General features: G+C 46.7%; 1 protein-coding gene across 6 annotated transcripts in view; it reads right to left on the minus strand.

Annotated features, from left to right (window-relative positions):
• Nucleotides 1-4412: 4412 nt before the first annotated feature.
• The window catches only part of TANC2 (tetratricopeptide repeat, ankyrin repeat and coiled-coil containing 2), a 313462-nt gene continuing 296285 nt past the window's right edge, over nucleotides 4413-21589 (minus strand). For 3 of the 6 annotated variants that reach the window (XM_036033534.1, XM_036033531.1, XM_036033535.1), the window contains 8 exons: nucleotides 20978-21101; nucleotides 17163-17338; nucleotides 16720-16852; nucleotides 16138-16167; nucleotides 15229-15320; nucleotides 13306-13452; nucleotides 10695-10795; nucleotides 4413-9118 (listed from right to left, as the gene is read on the minus strand). In XM_036033534.1, the coding sequence (XP_035889427.1) occupies nucleotides 7162-9118; nucleotides 10695-10795; nucleotides 13306-13452; nucleotides 15229-15320; nucleotides 16138-16167; nucleotides 16720-16852; nucleotides 17163-17338; nucleotides 20978-21101 (2760 nt within the window). In that variant the 3' untranslated portion in view covers nucleotides 4413-7161. The remainder of the gene's footprint in view (nucleotides 9119-10694; nucleotides 10796-13305; nucleotides 13453-15228; nucleotides 15321-16137; nucleotides 16168-16719; nucleotides 16853-17162; nucleotides 17339-20977; nucleotides 21102-21589) is intronic. The other 3 variants (XM_028519226.2, XM_036033532.1, XM_036033533.1) reach the window with 2 other exon arrangements.

A 21589-nucleotide genomic window follows, 5' to 3' on the forward strand; every position in this document is an offset into this window, starting at 1 on the left:
TCTGCCAGGAGTTATGTGAGGAAAAAGCTAGAGTTCACCTGCGAAGTCCCTATCCCCGTGTCGGGGACATAACAGGCGTGGCAAGAGAGCGGTTCAGGACAGTGGTCTCCGCGGGCACTGTCTCTTCAGAGGGAGCTGCCTTCCTACCACAGGCCTTCCAGACACAATACCCTTATTATGGACGCTCCGCCCTTGTTCTGGGAAGAGGAGGACTCGGCTTCCAATTTCTCCATACCCCCCAGCTTCCAATTTTAAAGCTGAAAGAGAATGACTCTGTCTGCTGCCCATCTCTGCCTGCGGAAGGGGGGGAGGGGTCGGCTTACCACGCGCATGCGCGCATGGCAGTGCATCGAGCTACAAGGGCGCCTGCCAGGGAATGGGAATCCTACGGCGATTTGACTCAGGACTTGGGGGTGCGACAGAGAACTTGCTGTTCGCTGCTGCTCTCTGCGTGGTTTTTTATTCAGGTTCAGGGCAAATTTCTTTTTAAGAATTAGCTTTTAAGGAATCACTACCTTTCACCTTTCTTCCAATGTCCCAGGAATCCTTAAAAAGCTTCCCCATCCCACCCCCAACCACTTATCCATTTTTGATTTTTAATGGGCTAACTGGAGCCACCCAGGAATGGCTCTCAGTCTGAGCAGGTGATTCCTTCCTGAGTCGTCGTCTTCATAAACGAGCCCGGCGTCCAGGCCGGGGCGACTGTGCACGCCTGGTATCTTCTTGCTTCCCCGGCACTGGTCGTTTGGGGGAAACGGATGGAGTCACCCAGCAGGCATGTTTGTTCAGCACAATCTGGTGTCTAGAGGAAGTGGTCTCCTTCCTTGCTTGTCCCAGAAGTAGACAGAGAGGTAGCAGCTAGGCAGGAAAGGTTGAAGGACTCCCTGCTGGCTGCTGTTTTAAAAAATGGGAGTCTCCAGCCAATTTCAGGAAATCTGCAACTTCTTCATTCACAATGCAGCTGCCTAGCTCTCTATGTAGTGAGCACTGGAATTTCCGGCCAGATTTGTTAAGAAAATATAAAGCCCCCAGAAGCAGGGGTTCCCAGCATTGACCAAGTTAGCCTTGGGAACTACAGCTAGGGCTGTCCCCGTGCCTCCCCGCCCCCACACCCAGCACACAGTCTCTAAACTTAACAGCTCTGCCAGTCCTCTTCAGCCTTGGGTTTTGTTATGGTAGCTGGATTGGGTGCAGCCTCAGCTCCTCAAATGAAACAAGAAGTCAGTGCTCCCTTGGTAAGGCTGGAGAAAAACTCTTCATTGAAGGAAAAGCCTCCCTTTCTCAACAAATGCAGTAAGATTCCGCTGATAGGCCCTGGGCTGTTTTCTAGCTGAGTGCCTATCACAGTGTCCAGCTCTGAGGAGGTGCTCAGTTGCTTCAGGGAGTGAATAAAGCTTGAAGGGGTGACATTGAATGTCCCACAAGAGACCAACCAAATCATCACGTATTTGGCCTTCACCTTAACCTGCCAAAGTCATCCTCAGGGCAGCTTCCTGGGGGCTGCAGGCCTCGTGAGGGTGAGCCTGAGCCAGCTCCTTGGAGAGTGTTGTAATGGAAGGAGAAAGCACGACAACGCCATGTTTTTCCAAGTGTTACCCATTTATAAATAAGTACATTTGCTTTCATACATACAGTTCATTGTACAGATGGCGATCTGTATACATGGGCAGGAAAATGCATTCATTGAACTTTTCACATCTATCTCACACAGCTCACATGTACAGACAAGAAAACTGCTCAAGCAAGTACAGCAAAGGAAAACGTCTTTCCTTATACACAGGGGGCTAGATGCCTCTGTTGGGTGTGGGGCATCCCCACGGCACGAGTTCACAACTGTGTGGTGTTCAATATATCAGAATAGAGAACATGCATTGGATAATATACTGTACAGAGAAAGTCCTTTACATCTGAGTTATAGAAAACCTAAAGGAAAACTAAGTGCATTAAAGCTTTTTCCAGCAAGTGTCTTGAAAGGACAGCAAAGAGGAGGAAGAATCAAAATCATATTAGTACAAATCACTCTTTAATTGTTGACTGTACATGTCTGTACTAATTAAAATCATCTTGGATTTGGAGGAGACGGAACAGAGACGAAGATGCTGTGGTACATGGAAGGGAGGCCACGCCTGAGAACGGCACCTGCCCTGAGCCTGACGAGGAACCGGCCCCTCTCAGCAGGAATCAGCCAAAGGAACAAAACAAAACAAAGAAACAAACCAGAACAGGAAGTGTAATTTACAGATTTCCAAAATAACCTGTGAATGGAGATCTGGAGCCAGCATTTCTAACTTTTTTTTCCAGTTAAGTTGATACACAATAAGGCAGGTGCTTTCAAGTACTGAATTTTTCAGAATTATCTGTCTGGTCTTGGGGACAGGAGGGATTGAGTTGAGTCCCCCTAACCAGATATTCTGGTTAGTAATTAGGCAAAAGAAAAATCCAGCCAGCAAGTGCTAGAAAAACACAGTAGCTAGGCTCCTTCCTTTCCACAGAGTAGGTCTGCCTGAAAAAACAAAAATGATGCTGGCCTGCATCTATATGCATCCAGCTAAAACCTGACATGTCAGCTTAGTGGAGATATCACAGAGTTGGCAGAAGAAATGAGATGACATGGGTGAGGAGACATGAAAGTAACACTTGATTTTTGGTGTCCAATTATGCGTTCATTTGGTACTGACTTTCAAAGCTCTGACTGTGGCCATGCGGCCACAAGCATCTCAGGGTGGTTCAGCTGCTGTGAGGCATGGGACACCGAAATGCAGGTTACCAACACTTCAGCCCTTGAGTGGTCTGTGTTATAAAAGGAGTTGATGAAGACCCAGTGGTTATTCAAGTAGCTCTGCACATGGCTCCACCAGCCCCATTGTGCTTGTGTCCAGGCCCCCAGCCAGCCAGCCAGCCACCTTTTCTTGGGAGAAGCCAGAGCTGAGTTCAAGGCATTGCATGGTGAAGGTTTCCATGACACGTCTTTGTAGGTAGCTCTTACCCCTAAGCCCTTTGTTCATTGTTGTTAGTCAATAGTAGATGGTCAGTCTGGAATTCCTAGAGGAAAAAGAGAAAAAGCCACACCTCCCTATACCAGGGCAGCTCAGGCTGGGTGTGGAGCAGCAGCAGGCTGCCTTTGCAGGTTAGCTTGAGAGGTGGGCAGCCCAGGGGTAGACAGGCAGGCGGGTGAGGCTGGGGCAGGGGTAGGCACATCCTGCCCCCCCAGGGGGAGCCTATTCCATTTTGTGGCAAAGATTCAGTGAGCAACTGATTTTGTCCAAGGCATTTCTGCAGTACAAAAATAACTATCTTCAAATCAAACCATCCAACTGTGACACCTCTGGAGTTATAAAAGTTGGAGGCCATGAGAAACTGAGATAGGTGCTCATGGGGAAAAAGGTCTTCTACCTACCCACCCACCCACCCAAGCAAGGGAGTTCTAGTCAACCTCCTGCCAGCTTCTCTGCCTGGCTGAAGGTGCAAAGCAGGTAGTGTCCAAAGAGCTCATCTTGCCAGTACAACTGGCACGGACGTGTGAATACCTCATTCCAGACCTTTGTTCTCTCCCTCCTGAACTCTCTGAGCCTAAGGGCCGCCTGCTGCCCTGGAAGCAGCTCCTCCAGAGATACTGCCCTTCTTTGTTACCAGACAAGCCTGGTGCAGAGCCACAGTGACACCTAGTGGTAAAATATGGTGAAGCAAGGTGACGTCCACAGAACCCAAAGTCTACGACGAAAATCTAAGGAAAATACTTAGGGATATTAAATTAGATACTGATTACTTTTTCTATTGGGTACATCTCTGGAATATAAAAATACCAATATTTAGAGAGGGGTTCATAAACTACTATACAATATAAGGGCTGAGAATACCTTTCTCTAAGCTGTTCTGTTTACAATAATTTAGGAAAAGTGTTTAGTAATCCAGGCTTAACTAAATCAGTAAACTTGTATCTCTGGACGACAACCTGGGGTACTGTACATGATTCTAATTAGCGGAATTTTCCTGAGCCTTCGAGTTTAAGTTAAACACACCTAAAAAGGGGGCACATGGGAGAACAAGAAGGGTTTGTGCTCTATTAACTTGGGACTTTAATAGTGCACGCCTGCAGCCTGGGCAAGATACGACAGCAGATACAAAATGGTCTCCATTTTGTCCATGCCAAATTGTCACGTTACACAGGTTTTCCCTTTACTTTGTAAATAAACATTAATTTTTCATTGTTAATCGTGTGCCTTACTGATCCAGTAAATAAAGTAACCATGTCTCAGGAGTCCTAAGAACATTGCTGGAAAAGCACTTTAAAATCACTGCAAATATTTTTTGTACTTAAAAATTCTTAATCTTTTTGATGCTTATATACAAGTTATTTCTTGTGCTATAAATGTTGTGATCCACTGCTTGATTTCCTGTTTTTTTTCCCCTTTTTTTTTCTTGAAAAACACACTAAGAGACAAGAGCGGTTTTGCTATTTTCTAATGAAGACATTACTTACACTTAAATATCCAGTATTAGAGTTACAAATTCAAACAGTAAAGTGCACCCATTTATAGACATGATGTGATGGAAACCCATTAGTGCAAGAATTCTTGGGGAACACAACATACAGTTTGGTGAGAAACTTATAAGCTGAAGTTTGTCACCACTGTCTCCATTTCAGGGTCATGTGAACTGGGTGAGAGGAACTCACTGATTTCATCTGAAACCCCCCCCCCCCCCCCCCCGAAGCCAGACATCGATTCAGCACACGCTGCCGGGAGAGGGCAACTCTGAAGTACAGTACTAGGATCATCCCATGGCAGTGAAGTAGCAGAACAGGGCACGGGCAGTCTGCTTACAAGGAAGAACTTCGTCTCCTCCCCCAGTGAGGTCCAGTTGGCATTTTGTCATCAAACACAACTGGCGCCCAGTAGTGATATTCACTCCCTCTTCCAATGGTTAAAAGAGAATTTTGTTCTGTTGACATTTTAGGTGTTCTGCCCAATAAGGCAGAGACCCTAAAATCTCCTTTTTGTCCTGGAAAACCGAAAGGGAGACCCTGGGGAGAAGTGGCATCAGAACCTGTTCGTCCACCGAGATAGGCGAGTACAGGCGGTATGTGTCATGTTCCAAATAAGCAGGGGCACTTTTCTAAGACACTGAGAAATTTCTCGAAATGTAGCAGCAGCTCCTCAGTGAGAGGTGGTTAAAAAAGGCTAAGATGCAAAAAGCCCAACACGGTTAAGACCTGAACAAAGAGGGAGTGAGAGGCTGCTGGGCTCCCAGCTGTAGGCTGTGCTAATGCTGTACACTTTAGCTTCTTGATGAAACGGAGAGAGGAGACACTGATGCTCACTCTGCTCCAGTTGAGCAGGAAGTCCTTCTGCATCAGAGAGAGGAGGAAGAGGCTGGGCCGTGAGTTAGCCCAGCTGTTTGCTTCTAGCACAGGGACAAGTCCCGGCCTATTGCAAGGTTGGGGGTGGAGGGTCCATCTATTTGGCAGAATCTAAATTAGTAAAGTGTTTCTGATCTCAACTTCATGCTCCCCACGTCTGAGCAGTGCTTTCAGAGGACACTTACTGTGACAGTCTGGTCACATTTGGATTTTTATTCAGGAAACTGCCCTTCCTGTAGCCCTTTACGAACAAGAGCAGAATGATTCCTAAGAACGGAGAACTAACGCTCTTTTTAGTTTCAGCTGTTTAGTAAGTTGAACTGTAAGAACTGATAAGCACTCAGTCCCAGGCCTGTACTAAGGCTTTGGCTTTCAGTGTTCTTGCCATCCATCTCCTGCTGGCCTGTCACCCAGAGGACAGTTTATCAGAAGACCACAGACACAGGTGTGTGAGGGGTGACTGCATCGGAAGCAATTCCCTCTCAGGTGTCCCCAGCCAGGCTGAAGGGGCCCTTCTTCACCCCAAAAGGAGATACTTTGCGGTGCCTGGTTTTCAAATATCACTCCCTAAACACTCCTACATAAAAAAAAAGAAATAATAGATAATAAAACTATAGATCTCAAAATGGAATTAGATATCTGGCATGGATTGCAATGGCCCTGGGTGCGAACTTTGGGAGTAAGTCTTTCAGTCTCATGAGAATTCAGTTTGCTTCTCAAAGAACCAATTTCTTCTGGGTTTAGAAAAAGAGGGCCAGGAGCACAAAGTCTGGCTCCAGGCGAAGATCCCACTAACAAGATTATTGCACCAGCCAACCTTCAGGAAGAGTTTACTTTTTGTGGAATATGATGCTCAGTGATACATCAGGATCTAAAAGGGATATTTCTCCAAAGATTTTGTATAGCCTCTCAGTGAGAACCCAGAACAGTCTTTCCTTCTCTCTTTCTATATTTTTATTTATTCCTGCTCTCACCCATGGAAAATCAGTAATTTTTAGGAGTTAATTACTAGCTAAAAATCTAAATAATAATTTTTCAGTGAATTATTAAAAAATATCCATGATCCTCACCCAACTTCCTTGGCTGACTGAAATATTTAAAGGGCTGGTTGTTTTAAATGTTCCTGAAATGCTTCTTAGAAAATCAATGTAGTGTCATTTCAAATAATTATATTATTATTTTTCCTTCCAATTTAACAGACTTACTTCTTCTTTTTCTCCTTGATCCTTTACCCCCACAGGACGACCGGCAATAACCTAAATGAACATTCAAGTCCCACTGACGGCAGGGAGCTGGCAGTCCGGGGCGGAGGCCACGGCACGAGAGTGCACTGGGCTGGCTATTTGGATAACACTGGATACAAATGCAAAGGCAAAGGGGCATCATACTCTTTCTAAAGTTCCTAGAAGAAAATGAACAAGGACATCTTATTTCTGTAAAAAAGGAGGAAGACATTTACACAACAAGAACATCAGTGAAAGCGATTGTCTCCTGGAAAAAGCTGACCAGTGTGTCTGATCTCCCTGGGATAAAGCACACGGCACAACAATCTCCTCGTTGGCATCTGAAGAGAGGGAGAGAGCATGTGGCTGGGGCACAGACAAGGTAAACCGAAGTCCTGGCTCACGGGAGGCCAGCTTCCCAGTCGGCTGCATGCAAAGGATTTCAGCATGTGGGCTGCCACCTCTGAACACCACACAGAAACTACATGAGAACTTAAGCTGGAGAACTACCTCAAATGTGGAAACCAAGCCTGAAAATATGCAGTGAAAACAGATGGGTCTCACTCCAACAAACGTCTTTTAAACATTAGACTCCACAAATGGTCTCTTTGGTTTGATAGGGGATGTCTGCCCTTGTCGCGAGTCCCGAGACAACTGCCTGTACAGGTTGTCCTGATACGCCTGAGCCACGGGGAGGGTCCGAGCCACCTTCACATCAGGATATGAGGAGGCCTGGCTGACTCTCTCTAAGAGGTCCCCGCGGGACCCGTTAGCCAGCATCCCATGGGGGCTGTAATAATCGTCCTCCAGCAAATGGCCATTCTGTGCATTGTTGGTTTTGTTATAAAAGGCAATGTTGCTGATGGATGATGGCGGGCTGAAGGACTCAGGCTGAGGCAAGTTGCCTGGAGATGTGGGGCTGAGGACGGTATCCACAGATGACACTGCCCAGGTCCGATTCTGCTGGTGGAGGTGGGGGTACTGTTGAGTCCGGGCGGTTTTATCTATGATCCCCATGAATGGTGTGGTCCTGGATCGGGTGGGCTCACTGGGGTAACCTCCCTGAGTGGGAGACACTGGTGACAGTTCGTCACATGACCTATCATATGCCGGTTTTAGTGGGATCTCCATCTGTTGAATCGAGGAGGATGGCCGGAAGGTAGGAGTTAGGTTGGAGGTGGATGAGATACTATTGCTAGACGGAGAGAAGCGAAGGCCTACGCTTTGGGAGTGTAGCAACGGCCTGGGAGTTGGTGGGTGAGGTTTGATTTCATTAGGGTTGACACCAATAGGTCTTCTGATTAGATGCGACACATCCGGGGAACCTAGTTGGCTGGAGGAACGCTCCAGATCCAGTTTTGAGTGACAGACTGGGTAATAGGATGCTGACTGGCTACGTCCAATCTGTGGTGTCTGGCTGTACCTCATGCCACCTCGATACGCCGAGGAAGGTCGCTGTGGAAGGTCTTCTTTGGCCAACCCTCCATGCTGACAGATGGCGCCTGCACTCAGGCTGGCCTGGACGTGCTGCACAGGTCTCCCGTCCCCTACAATCCCCCCAATGGACCCTTGATAAACCAACCGGCTCTGACTTACTCCTATATCTCCTTGCGAAGACTGGTATTTACTAGCCATCGAGTGGGCTACTTGACCATAGGCCCCTGTGGAGATGACAGTGCTCGAGTGAACCGCAGAGCTGGGCTGGTTGCTTCTCACAATCTGGGCCTTTGCAGGCTGTAGCCTGAGCCCTTGCTGGGGAACTGCCACAGGGAGCTGAGGCATCTGGTAGGGCCGCTGGGCCATTTTGGATAATGGAGATTTTGGTCTGCCGGGAAGCTGACTCACGTTTGTTTCTTGCTGGTAGCGCACGGGCGAGCCGGACTGGGACCTATAGACACTCATGCTCTCAGCCGGAGGGCTGGCGCGATACTGAGGGCCTCTGCGTAGAGGGGAAGGTGGAGGGCTTGGGTATTCTTTGCTCTGTCCTCCCACAGGAGGGGGGCTAAAGCGGTAAGATCCACCCTGGTGAGCTGGGGAAGTATGTGGCGGACTAGGCCTGTAATGAGAGTTCTGGTGAGTGGGAGAAAGAGCAGGTGAGGTGGATTGATAGCCCTGTCTAGTGGGAGAACCTACAGAACTACTGGACCGGAAGTCAAACACCTGATGAGAGCCCAGCGGCGAGCTAGAGATGTAGGCAGAGTCCCGGTGAGCTGGAGAGGAGGGTGGGCTCTGGATGATCGGGAGCCCCTGACTGGGCCGTGCCTCCGTCTGGAGGCCAATGGAAACATTTTCAACATCCTGTTCCAGGTACTCCTCTTCGAATATGTCTTGCACAGAGTATATATCTTCATGCTGTGGTTCAGGTTCTGTTTCTTCTGGTAGCTGCTGCTGAGGTGGCTGTGGCGGTGGCGGCTGCTGCTGCTGCTGCATCTGTCTACATTCCTCCTCCACTCGCATCAGAAGTCTCTGGATCTCACGGTTGTTTGGACACAGCTTGATGGCCTCGTTCAGGTCCTCTAGGGCTGCTGCAAACTGTCTGCTTGACAAAATGTAAACACAGGAACTGGAGTTATTCTGAATCAACAGGAACCACCCAGAGTGGAGAACACGGTCACTATTTCAGAGAACTGTGGTAGCGTCTGTGGGTGTCGGGGGCTTTTTGGTTTCATTTGATTTGTAAGGAAGGGAACAGGTAGGCTGTCATTCTAGAAGAGTCCAGAATGATTCTCTAACCTGTTCTGCCTCCATCTTCCCTGGCCTCTCTGGGATTCGTGGAGAAATGTCCCCATTTGTCAGTCCAGCCAGGCCCTTCAGGAAGAGGTTCTCAGTGCCCAAATGCACACCAGGCGGCGTGAGGGCTGGGTGGGGTTGTCATTTACAGGGTCACTGTCAATTAGCTTAGGAACCAAACAGTAACTACAACACTTAAACATCTTGCTAATCCAGCAGAAGTTTTTCTTTATATTCTTGATATTTGGGCTCCAAGTTTCAGGCCTGTTCTATCCTCTGCCCTTTCTATCTCTCGTCCCTTAGTACTGCTCCTCTTCCCTCCTGCCCCATCAAAGCTGGGAAGGGGTTAGGCTTGGTGACTAGGCAGCTCAGGTTCTGATTTACGAACGAGGATGTGACTGTCAGAGGTATTTCCATCCTCTCTGTTAATACTTCCCAGAAAAGCAGCAACTGGCCTTGTGGGAGAGGAACTATCCTGTGGGAAAGAGAACTCGATAGTCACGCTTCTGAAGAACTCTGCTGTCCCAGCTAGTTAAGACTAATACTGCTGCCACTGTCATCACTGGGCTTGCCCTGGGTTTGATTTTCAGGACCACACTGCCACCCTGGCTGTGTCCGTGAACCTGAAGCCGTTCTTTCCCAGGCAGTTTGGGAGAAGGGCGGGACGCTGGTCAGGAGGCATGAAGGACAGTGACAAGTTATCCAAAGGTCACTGATGGCAGGTTCTAGGTCTTTCTGGGGCCTTTCCTGCCCAATGGCCAAACCACAGCAGACAGGCACGAGGAAGGGAGTTTCTCGTGGGCCCTCTCGATCGTGATGTCAAGGGCCTCTCATCTCTGTGCGTGTTTGGTGTGGGGCGGCGGTGGTGGCAGGAGTTTAGGAAAGAAGGTTTGATGCCACCAGACTTGAGGGGAGCCCTAGAAGGAAGACTAAACAAGCCAGGGATTCCCAAAACGCCTACAGGAAAACAAAGAGGAGCCTGTGATGTAAGTGAGCCGCCCTACTGTTCCCTCTAAAAGGGTCGGGAGGATGTTTGCTTAAGTGACCTCTTCTCAAGTCACCAGTGTCTCCTTATGCTGTCTGCTTTGGGGGTTAAAAAGCGATTGAGATATTGTCGAGGCTTCTCAGAAGAAGGTGCCACTCTCCAACAACGCAAAGGCATTTCTCACCCAAGGCAAAACGCCCTGGATTTCCACAGCCCCGGAGACTTGCCAGTCTTAAGCTGAGTATGTGCGATGGGCGCCGTCCCCAAAGCTGGGCCCTAAGCGTCCTCAGGGAAAGACACACTTGGGTACATGTGCCCTAGGATGGCCTACATTGCCTTGGCCAGATTTTCAGAAAAGAGACCTCTTGCCTTTTACCCTCTCTCTCTCTCTCCTCACCTGCTGCTGCGTTTTGCCCTTGCTCTTGCATAGTAAGCTTCATAAGATTTCGGTTTCAGCTCCAGGGCCTTAGTAGCAAATTCCTCCGCCATTCCAAAATCCTGTCATTACAATAGGTGTGCAAATGAGTCATTGAAGAGATATGAAAAATAGACAACTTGGGAATAACACAGATCATATGTACATTTTTTGGACACTTATGGATGGAACACCTGGAATTCCTGACATGCCTGGTGCGGCTCTGGCCACGCGGCCCACAGCCTGACAGTTCCTTCTGCCTTTGCCCTGCATGGCCCTTCAACCTCTCATGGGGTTTCATCTGCCCGTAAGTATAAAAATGCCTTTCTAACCAAGTTCTTTCTAGCCCAGAAGCCAAATGTAAACCCAATGAAGCACCTGAAATTGGAAACCTGAACTCTGTTTTTAAAAATGATTTTATTTATTTTTAGAGAGAGGGGAAGGGAAGGAGAAAGAGGGAGAGAAACATGGATGTGAGAGAGAAACATCGGCCGGTTGCCTCTTGCACGCTTCCTGACTGGGGACTGAACCTGCAGCCTTTTGGTTTGCGGGGTGACACCCAACCCACTGATGCACACTGGTCAGGGTGGAAGCCCAAACTCTTGTCACACACGTGTGTCTGATGCAAACACACACATCCACACCTCATGAAGAACCACATCCTGTCTCCCACCTTCCCGCCGTGCACACTGTTCCTCGGTTTCCTAAGGGATGAGTGAGATCCGGGAGGATGGGGCTGTGCTGACAATGTGAACTAGATGGAACAGGGACAGCGGGCCTGGATTCAAGTCTCTGGTCCGCTCTGTGACCCTCCAGAGTGTGTCGTACGTTTTCTCACCCACACGTCCTTCACAGTGAGAGTTAAGAGCAATAGAGCATCTGAATGCCCTGTGTACAGTTCTCGGCACACACTAGATGTTCAGTAGATGGTAGCCTCCTTTCCATTTCAGAGGACTTCTCTGGTCTGTTCCTACTCTTAACTGGTCCTTTACTTAAGAAACACTGGACTTAAAAAAACAGAAGAGGACCAGGGGTCTACGCTATCACATCTCCTGACCACTGAGGCTCCCTGGAGGCACAAAGCTGTAAATTTTACCCTTTCACAAGAGAGAAGTTTCCCCTTCTCTTCTAATGTCAAAGCCATAGCACAGCACAGTAGCCTCTGGTCACACTTGTGATTCCTGATGCAGAAAACAAGGTCTTTGGCAGAACAAAGGCCCTGGGGCACAGGTAAAGACGTTTTTTAAAAAAATTAATGGTCAATTTTCTGTCCAGGAAGACAGACTTCATGTGTTAAGCAAAGTACTGGTCACAGGAGGTGATTATTGTTTCTGAACAAACGCAGAGCTGGAGAAAAGGTCTTGTCTTACCAGGCTGTTTTCTATCCCTACTCAGTTTCTAACTTTACCCTTTCACTTTTTTCTTTTGAGACAATCACTGTGTTTTAGAAGATTATTTTTAAGGAGTGTACTATCTGTTATCCTGCACTTTGTCTCCCTCTCACTAGTCGGCGTCACAGGAGGCCCTGGTGAAGGTCCTTTCGTTTCATACAAGAACCTCACCATCTTCTCCCAGAGCACTGCCCTTTCTTCCCATGGGAACCTCGGATGCAGCCCCACTCTCCTCAGCCCCCAGCACAACGCTGCCTCTCAGAGCCCTGTGTCCTCTGGGACACTCCAGTCTGTATCAGGGCTCTTTTCATGGTCAGGTTTTAGGTGGACGGTATGAAGATCATACACACAAATAATCTTTCTGGTACTGACAGCAGGTCCATTGCCACTGAGGCTGAAGTCTCACTGCTGTACCGCTGAGTTCTTTACTGAACAACATTCCTGTTTGGCTTGGATGGTGCCTGTCTCTCGATGCACAGTGAGACCTCAGGCTGGTGGGCATCCGAGATTCCTGACACGGCCCTAGCTATTCCCAGTGTCTGAGAGAGGGTTCTTGGCCCTGGGGTGTATGCATGTCAGGGCTGCTGAGGGCATCAGGGACAGTGTCTGCAGGGCAGGCACGAAGGACCAAGGACTACCTGGGAGATAATAAAGGACCAGGAAGAGCTCTAAATTTTTTTCTGCAATAAGAAGGGATGTGACATGCTGGGATAAAAAGATGAGGAAAGAAGTGAAAAGTTGAAGAGTAGCCTTAGAGGTTAAATCTTGAAGTTCATGGTCCTGAGCCCTCCTTCCAGCCCATCTATCAAATGACTCGAGTCTTCTAGAAAGGAAGCGAATGACTAAAATTCGTATCGCATCGCAGCTGGAACTGCAGCGACAACTGCTCTCACATTTTCCCAAAGACCAGAAAGCTGACTTAGGGGTGGGGAAGATGATGATAGTATTTCAATCACTTTCAGTGGGAATTATGAACATTCAAAAAGCTATAAAGTGTCCACAGCATTAACTTTTTTAGTTTGAGATATGGATTATACTTAAGAGTTAATTTCCTTCAAATTGCAAATGTCAGTGCTCTGTGAAGGACAACCAAGTTCCAAATGGGCCAGAGAAGGGTTTCAGGGGCCTGGGGAAAGCTGGTGAGTGACATGGACTGTCAACTTCCAGGACTGCAGAAAGGAGCTGGGATGAGAGACACTTACGTTCATTTTCCTGCGACATCGAGAGAGGTTGAGGAGAAGAGACACCTTCAGTTCCCGGAAGGTTTTCAAGTCCTCACCAAACCCTTCTCTAGGGAACTTCTTCAGAGCATACTGGTAGCGCTGGGCCGCCTCCTTTACTTTACCTTTCTAGTGGGAGGACGAGACGGCAAAACACAGAGTTGGTCTGCTGAGCAGCTGCGTGAGTTTGGTTCCACTCCCTCCTCCTCTCTCTCCAGTTATTACTAAGGGTTAGCCCTCCCAAACACCGCCTGGAGGGCGGTTTGGCACTGAAGGTGACACAGAAGGCAGGAAAGGCCTGGCACCCAGCTTCCCAAGTGGATTCCTAAGGGGCTAACTTCACTCATTTCGAAGGAGCTTTTTCTTGACCTGATATCCCTGCAACACGTATCATTTCCTAGTCTCAAGCACGCCAAAGTTCTTACTACTTCCCCAAGTTTGGCTTGTCTGGAACTCTTTCCTTGCTAGTCCCCTAGAAGAGGTCATTCTCGTCCTCACAAAGGATGTAGGACCTAAAACAAGTTAGCTGCTGGTTCCCTAATCTCACGACATAAAATGATATAAATCGGTTTTCCTGTTTTCGGAAAGGGTGTGGCAGGGTAGCAGTAGAGAAGTGAGGTTTAGAGTTTGCGATGCTATCTGACTACGTAGGAGGATTTTCCAAGATGAAGTAAAGCTATGGCCAGCTCAGGGGACTGGGTCACGGGAGCCTCGAACCTTTCTTACAATTTGTGTTTGAAAAATCTGTGAGCTGAGCCGAGAACGATGTAGGTGGCACCCCATTCCTCTGGCTAACCTTTACCTGCCCCACTTCTTCTATACGGCTGCAACTTTACCAGGGATCCTGATCTCTTAGTTTCTCTGTAGCACCTCCCATTAAGGAGAGATTTGGAGTCTTCCAAGGAGAACTCTGGGCGGGAACAGTAGTAGCTGTGCCCATTCTCATTAGGTGGTGGGACTCCTTGTCTTAGAATATCAGAAGCTATGCTATAACCAGGGTCTAGATTCTTGAGGGCAGTGTCATTCCAAAGTCCGTAAGTGCGACAGTGAAAGAGGCCCTTCGCTGAAGTCATGTGAAACATGAAGCCTAAGAACCTTAGATAATCCTGACTCTCTCCCAGAGGGTCCTCAGGAAATGCCACCGTGCTCCCAGGAACTCTGTGCATTCCTTACACGGCGGGGAATCACGTGCTTCACAACCATTCCCTCATCTTTGGGCCTAGAGATGTCTCAGTGATACCCACTGCCAAGAGCTGGGTTGGACTGTATTTACCTTTAGGAGAAGATGATTCAGCTACTCCTAACACACTGAGGTAATTCTGACATGGAATGTTCTTGAGGGGCTTTTCATAGGCCATGAGAGTTTGTGTTAGGATACGGAGTCTTCTGCTTGAACTGTGAGTACGAAAAGACTCCACTCTTTGTTGTCCTGTCATTCAGCGAGTGACTTCAGGCAAATCTTATAATTATGACTTGTATTGCTATTCCTCAGGGACACTGATGAGCTATTATTACTATTAGACTTTAAAATCTATGTATAGATTAAATATGAAAGGCAAGATCAGTGACTCTTCCACGGACTAGAAATATCTCTAGTGCACAATTTTAGTTTTATTTGTCCCTTGAATTTTCAGGTCCCGTGTAGAATCTATGTAACCAGTAGTGGTTACAACCAGGTCTGCGGGTTGATCAGCTACAGGCTATAGTCGATCACTTGCAGGCTATTCTTGCTCTCATATTGGGAAGGCAAAACCCCAGGATCCTCAACCTATGAGCCCGTCTCCAAGGGATGGCATGCTCCCTTTGTCTCGAGAGCCAAAGATGGGAACTGTCAAGATTCCAGTAGGTTCCATATGCAGAAAACAGTGGCTGTTTGGAGGAAACTTTGTTCCTCCCTCCCCTCACCTTATAAAACATGTCCCCCTCTTCCATCAGCTTGCTCAACAGGATGATCATGATGTCTGGTTTGGAGGTGGCCATCGCCCATGTGGCTGGACCTGTAGTGTACAGGATGCATGATGGGTAAAAAACTCATACAATGTAAGGGTGGTAGGAAGCTAGGTGAAAAAAACATCCTGGGGAAATTTCTGCTGAGAGAACAACTTGTTCCACAACGATTTCCTCATCGTTTAGACCTGGGAGTATCTCAGTGACTCCCACTGCCAAGAAGCTGCGTTGGATTTGGATTCACCTTAAAATAAGAATATTTGAACTGTCTCAGTTTGCGCCACAGGAGGGCAGCAAAGCCTGCACATTGTATTAACACTTGGGCAGGCAATGACTAAGTAGGGAGTTATTTTAAATAAGAAAATTGGGAGAAAGGGTTTACATTAAATGTCACCGTACGGTTTTAAATATCCAAGAAGAGTAATTTATTTTAGAATCTGGGACTCAAAGCCCCCAGGTGTTTAGTCTGTTAATAGTTAAACATGTACTTGCAGAGGGAAACTGTTCGAGCTCGGAAGGCTCCCTTCATTTGTCAGTGTGGGACAGGACCCCCTGGATTCACCGTGAACCGGGAGCCCAGTCCCAATGTCAAACAGACGTGAAACAAGCCCCCAGAGAGAAAGAAAAGGTTAAATCGATTGATTAGTCTACAGATGCCTGAATTATTTACCAGCTAAGCTTTTTGGGGTTAGTTATGAAAAGTTCAAGTTATTCTCTACAACAGTCATTAAAAAAAATCTTCTTTTAAGGTGAAGTAAATTAAAAGATTAGAGGTGAGGGAAACTCATGCAGGCTAAATCAAAGAGGAGAAGGCAAAGCTGACCAAGCCATCAGACCACGCCTGATGCTGACAGCGGTGAAATATACCTCGTGGGCGACTCGGTAACGTCTGACAACCTTCAAAGAAAGGAGAAAACAAAAAGTTGTAGGAGAGGAAAAAAAAATGGATGAAGGTGAAAAAAAAAAAAAAAAGGAAAAAGCAGCAGTGAGAGGCAGGCAGCAAAAAAGCCAGCATATAAGCCAACCCTTGCCTACAGGTCTGTGGGAGGGCAGCGAATGGGACAGCAGCAGCAGGGCCTTGAGAGTCTGCAGCGCACACAGAGCAGGGAAAGCAAAGGCTCACGGCCGTGCAGGGATCCAGGATGCTCACAGGGTGGGGGCGAGTACAGAGGCATTAGCACCAAGATGTGCTTAGGGTCAGAGTAGCCTCCTGGCTACGGCCACTAGGGGCATGGCATATAACCACGTTATCTGTAGACACAGGGTAGTGTAGACCATGGCTCAGATGGCTTTCTCTGGGACAAGAGCCTCCCTGTTCACTCGGACAGTAACTGGGCCAGGGCAGAGGGGAAACTATATACACTCACACCAAACACCCAGGGCAGCCAGACCGCCGGGCCAGTCTGGCCCCTGGGCACAGATGGCCAGCACCTTCTTCCTTTCTCCTACCTATCTTGGCTCCTTTCTTCAGAAGAGTGACAACGACAGAAGTGTTCCGACACCCCACTGCCCTATCCAATGGGCGCATTCCACTGTAGTCAACGTGCTCAATCATGGCCCCATGATCCACCAGGAACTGGACCTAGTGTGTGGATAAAACAGAGCAGTTAACACCAGGACAAGGGTTCAGTGCTGCTCCACTGAGGGCTCTGGCTGCTGCCTGCCCTTTATTCAACTGCTGGTCTGAACCAGGCTGGTCAGCCATGGTATTTTACATTATACCCATACCCTCCGTCTTTAATGGTGTTTTGAATATTTCTGTCCTCTATCAAGTATAGATCCAAGAACCTTATATCAGGAATCATCATACACAACCCTCAACCCCAGAAAACATTAGGGATGGAGAACCTTCCCTCTCCCTACAACTCTGAGGCTTGTTTAAAGGTACTCACCACCTCAGCATCACCATAGAAAGCTGCCAGATCCAGTGGGGTGCGGCCATTCTTGTCAGCATGGTCTGTGGCAGCTCCATTATCCACCAGAGAACGTACTACAGAGAGATGACCCTTCAAACAAGCCCAGCTGAGGGCTGTCAATCCTTCCTTGTCCATCAGAGCAATGGAGGCACCTATAAGAGCGAGTATAATGCAGGGCTGAGGAACATGAACATTCATAGCAGAAGGGAAAGCTGGTACTTAAGGTGTACATTCTGCTGAAGCACAGCTGTTGTTTTGGGTATGTGAGTTACCTTTCAATAAAAGCTATTAAAAAAATTGATCCTACAAGCTGTCAGGAGGAGAGAGTCCAGCTGTGTTACTGGGTATTCCAGGTCCTCCACAGTCTGTCCCCAGTCACACTCTGTCCTTTAGTGTCATTACTCCCTTGGAAGAATGCTCTATGTTGGTGAAACGGACGAGCCCACTGCCTCTGGCATCTCCCATAAACGCTCCTGAGCCCTCACTGCCAGTCAGGTTGCTCGCAGGCGTGGGGCACTTTCTTTCCCCACGACTTGCCTCACTTCTACCCATGTCCCAGGAACCATCTCAAATCTCTGTCTCCAAGAAACTTCTCGCCATTCACTGTTACCTCTCCTTGAATCTGCTTAACATGTCGCCTTATTTTGTTATTTTTCTAATATATCCTACTTGCATGTAATAAATTCTCAGTGAATGTCTTATGAACTCAGTGAAAGCCTTTCATTTATAATAGTATAAACTCCTTGAGAGATTCTCATAAAACAGGAGCTCAACACATGTTTACCACTGATGACAGAATGCTGGGGAGATGGACTCAAGGAAAGAGACCAAGCCCAGGCCACCGGGGCACTTCGAAGTTTAACTAAATTAGTCAGCCTTCGAAAACCTCGTGCCTACTCTCTTAGCCCCTTTTATATTCTGCATCTACCTTCAAATGTCTATTTTCATTTGTAAAGATCAAGCTCACTTGACACATTGTTTTGTAATTAATCTAAAATTCAATATAAATTTGGTTCTCAGCCTGCACTGTAAGCTCTTGGATGGCAAAAAGCCTATTATTTCCTTGCTAGTTCTGAAGAGTACCTAAGATCATTCTCTTCACACAGTTGGCATGTCACACTTACTAAGTTAGAGATCAACTTACTGTACACAAAGCACTTTCCAGGCTGCCTCCTAAGCAGGACAGGATTCAGATGTCAGATCAGGCTTAGGACCTGCCACAGCCAGCTCAGGGTCTACTCAGTACTTATCTGGCCTATCACCTTTGTTTCCCTAGAGGTCAGATAACCAGACTCGGAGGCTTCCCAGAGCAGGATGAAGGGCTGGAAGACACCTTACCTCTCACAGTGAGAGCTGTTTATGTACTGGGTTATCTTTTCATAATGGTACATTCTGCAATTAAAACATCACCTCTAACATAGAATTTCTTTGACTATGGGACAGAATCCAAGGGGTCTTCTTAGACACAACATTTATAAATTCCCTGGACAGAGTTCACCAGTGGTGAAAAAAAAAAAAAAAAACAACAACCCAGGATAAGAAGGTTCTGGATGTATATTACAGATAAACTGATTTTCCAAATACAAGAAAAGTTGAAATTTAAGAAATTAAAAGGAGATACATATGAAATAAACCCATATGTTCAATTTACTTCCAAAATTCAATTTGTAATCTTCCTCCTCTCTCTTCTCTCGCTTGCACTTAATGGAATCACAGGTCTCCCAAACACCCATCTTCAAACTTTTGAGTTATCTTCAATGCACCCTCCTTATTTCCTACATGCAATCAATCTTTACATCCAAAATCGTTTTTGCACTTGGCTCTTCTGTTCTATTCTAACAGCTACTGCACCTGGATCAGGGCCTCATTACCTCTCATCCATTCTACTACAATGGCTTGCTAATGGGTCCGCTGGGCCACTATAATTCTTTCATCAAGTCTGCTACTCACACTACTGCCTGAGTGATTTTTTTTCAAAAGCACAACTTTAGCATCAATTCCCTTTTTAAAAATCTTGAAAGGCCCCCCACTGCCTTTAAAATTAAGTCCAAACTCTTTTAATCTGTTCCTTCTCAATTTCTTTGCACCTATGTTTCCCACTGTATTTCCCAACAGCCCTAGAATATGTCACAGGACAACTTGCATATTTCCCCACACCTGTTGTGTACTGCTCCTCCTCCTTCGCCTTTCAATTACATTACTCCCTCTCCCTAAACACAGAACATTTTTCCTATTTAAATCTCAAACTCTGTCCTGTTCTAACTCAAATACCTTTATCAGAGCACTTAGGATTCTCCACTTTTTACAGTAGTTTTTATCTTTGTTTCATCCCTTCCTTGCCAGATTATATATAGACCCTTTGAAAGTATAGATTATATTAATTTTTAAAAATTACAGTTCCAAGCTCAGCATTCTACAAATAATATAGGCTAAACAAATGTTTGTATAATTTGTCGATTTAGTAAACAGCTTCTCACTGAAGTGTGAAAAATGAAATAGTATGAAGACCAGAATCTGCAGTGGTTAAGGGACAAGAACTTGCTAGACTCTGTGCCGGATGAGCTTCTATTAGAACGTGGCAGTCACTGTGCAGCTACCTAAAGGTTATCAGTGGCTGAGGAGGTCTTGCCTTTTCTAGGAGACTGGGGCTTTTCTGGGACATTTACTCCTGCCACATCTTATCCTGGGAATGTAGGCACACCCCTCTTCTTCCTCCAAACCCCTTTTAGTCAAAGTGAGGAGAGATGTCAGGAAACCAGACTTTTCTGGTAGCGTGTACCGGGGAAACAAGAACCACTCTGCACACTGGGAGAGCAGTTCTCTGATTCTGACCCCACCTTGTGAGCTGAGGTTGTGGATACAAATCTTCTTTGAAAGACACAGCTCTAGACCCAGTAAGTATCTGACTGAGTTGTAGTTTGAAATCTTAGAAGAAACCTCTTCTTCCCAACTCAACTACCCTCAGCAGCTCTGACCTGTGCATGATTCTTCAGGAAGTTGGTTTCCTTGAAGTGTATACATTTATAAATAGATGTTCTAGGTCCAGTTTATTAACAGGAGAGGCTAAGTGGAATGGAATCATTCGGGCCAACCCCAATCACACTACCTCCTGCTTCATGCAAATGCTCAAGTTCCACTAGGTACTGTAGAGTCACCAGGGATTCCAGCTGTTCTGCAGAGGTCCACCACCACCCACCACTGTTTTGCACAGTAAATGAGGTCACAGCAATCAAAAGGAGCCCGGAATGTTTTGATGGTGGTGTGTATTCTTTAACTTTATTTCCCATTCACCAGGAATGTGTGAATGTCGGCAAGCGTCGAAAGGAATTTATGACAACAGGTAGGTAATAATATCCTCAGTCCTCAAATAGGGTCCCATTTTCAGCAATTGTCTTAGCCTCCATTTGCCTCCTTTGGATTCAGGAAAAATACTAGTTATGCAGGATTACAAAATAACTGATAAAGTTAAAATCAAAATATAATCCCTGGAAGATGAACATTTATTGAGTGTACATTAAAAATTCAAAGTTTGGAGATTACTGATTTAAGGAGTTTTGAATATGTTAATTTGATTAGAATAATAGAGATCCCTCAAGCCATAAGGAAACAGAGAATGTCAGAGTTAGAAGGGTCCCACTGTACATAAGGGGAGAGGAGATGGACTTTCATTTTTTAACCAACGGGGTTAATAACACCTGTTTTTAACATTTTTTGGAACCATCACTGGAAATCATGAGTTCCTTATGTTGTTATGGGCACCGACCAACCAGCTCCGGCATCCCAGGACTGACCTTGTGCAAGCAGAAAATCCACAGTCCCCAGGTGGCCTTCGGAAGCAGCCATCATCAGGGGAGTCCGGCCCTGCTTGTCTGCCATGTTGACGTCAGCTCCGTGTGTGAGCAAAAGGTCAACGATCTGCAAGTGCAGAGAAACAGGGACCATCAGACAAGCTGCTGAGCAGATGCAGGCATGCTGGCTCCAGTGCTGTGTGCAGCCCCACTGCTGGACAGGGCGGTCACCTTTACACATAACTTTACACTGCAAGAGCCCCCTCGAGCCCCTGCCCAGGCCTAGTACCATGTGATTTGATCTGATTCTCTCAGGGATAGATAAAAGAGAAGAATTCACCTCTGAATGTTTGACTCGGCCACTAAATAAAAAAGAATTTAAGATAACAATGGCCGAGGTGTAGACCAAGCAATCCATAACTTAAGCTCCAGCACAAGCTACTACCTATGTCAGCACTATTTTATTGACCTCTAAAAGTTGCAAAGCTGCCTGCAGTGAATATTTATGACTGAACTGAATACAATAGAGTGTCTCTAATAACTCTTAAACATTTTTAAAAATTTATTTATTTATTTTTCAAGAGAAAGAAAGGGAGAGAGAGGGGGAGTGAAACA

This window comes from Phyllostomus discolor, chromosome 8, assembly GCF_004126475.2.
Source record: "Phyllostomus discolor isolate MPI-MPIP mPhyDis1 chromosome 8, mPhyDis1.pri.v3, whole genome shotgun sequence".
NCBI classification, from domain to species: Eukaryota; Metazoa; Chordata; class Mammalia; order Chiroptera; family Phyllostomidae; genus Phyllostomus; species Phyllostomus discolor.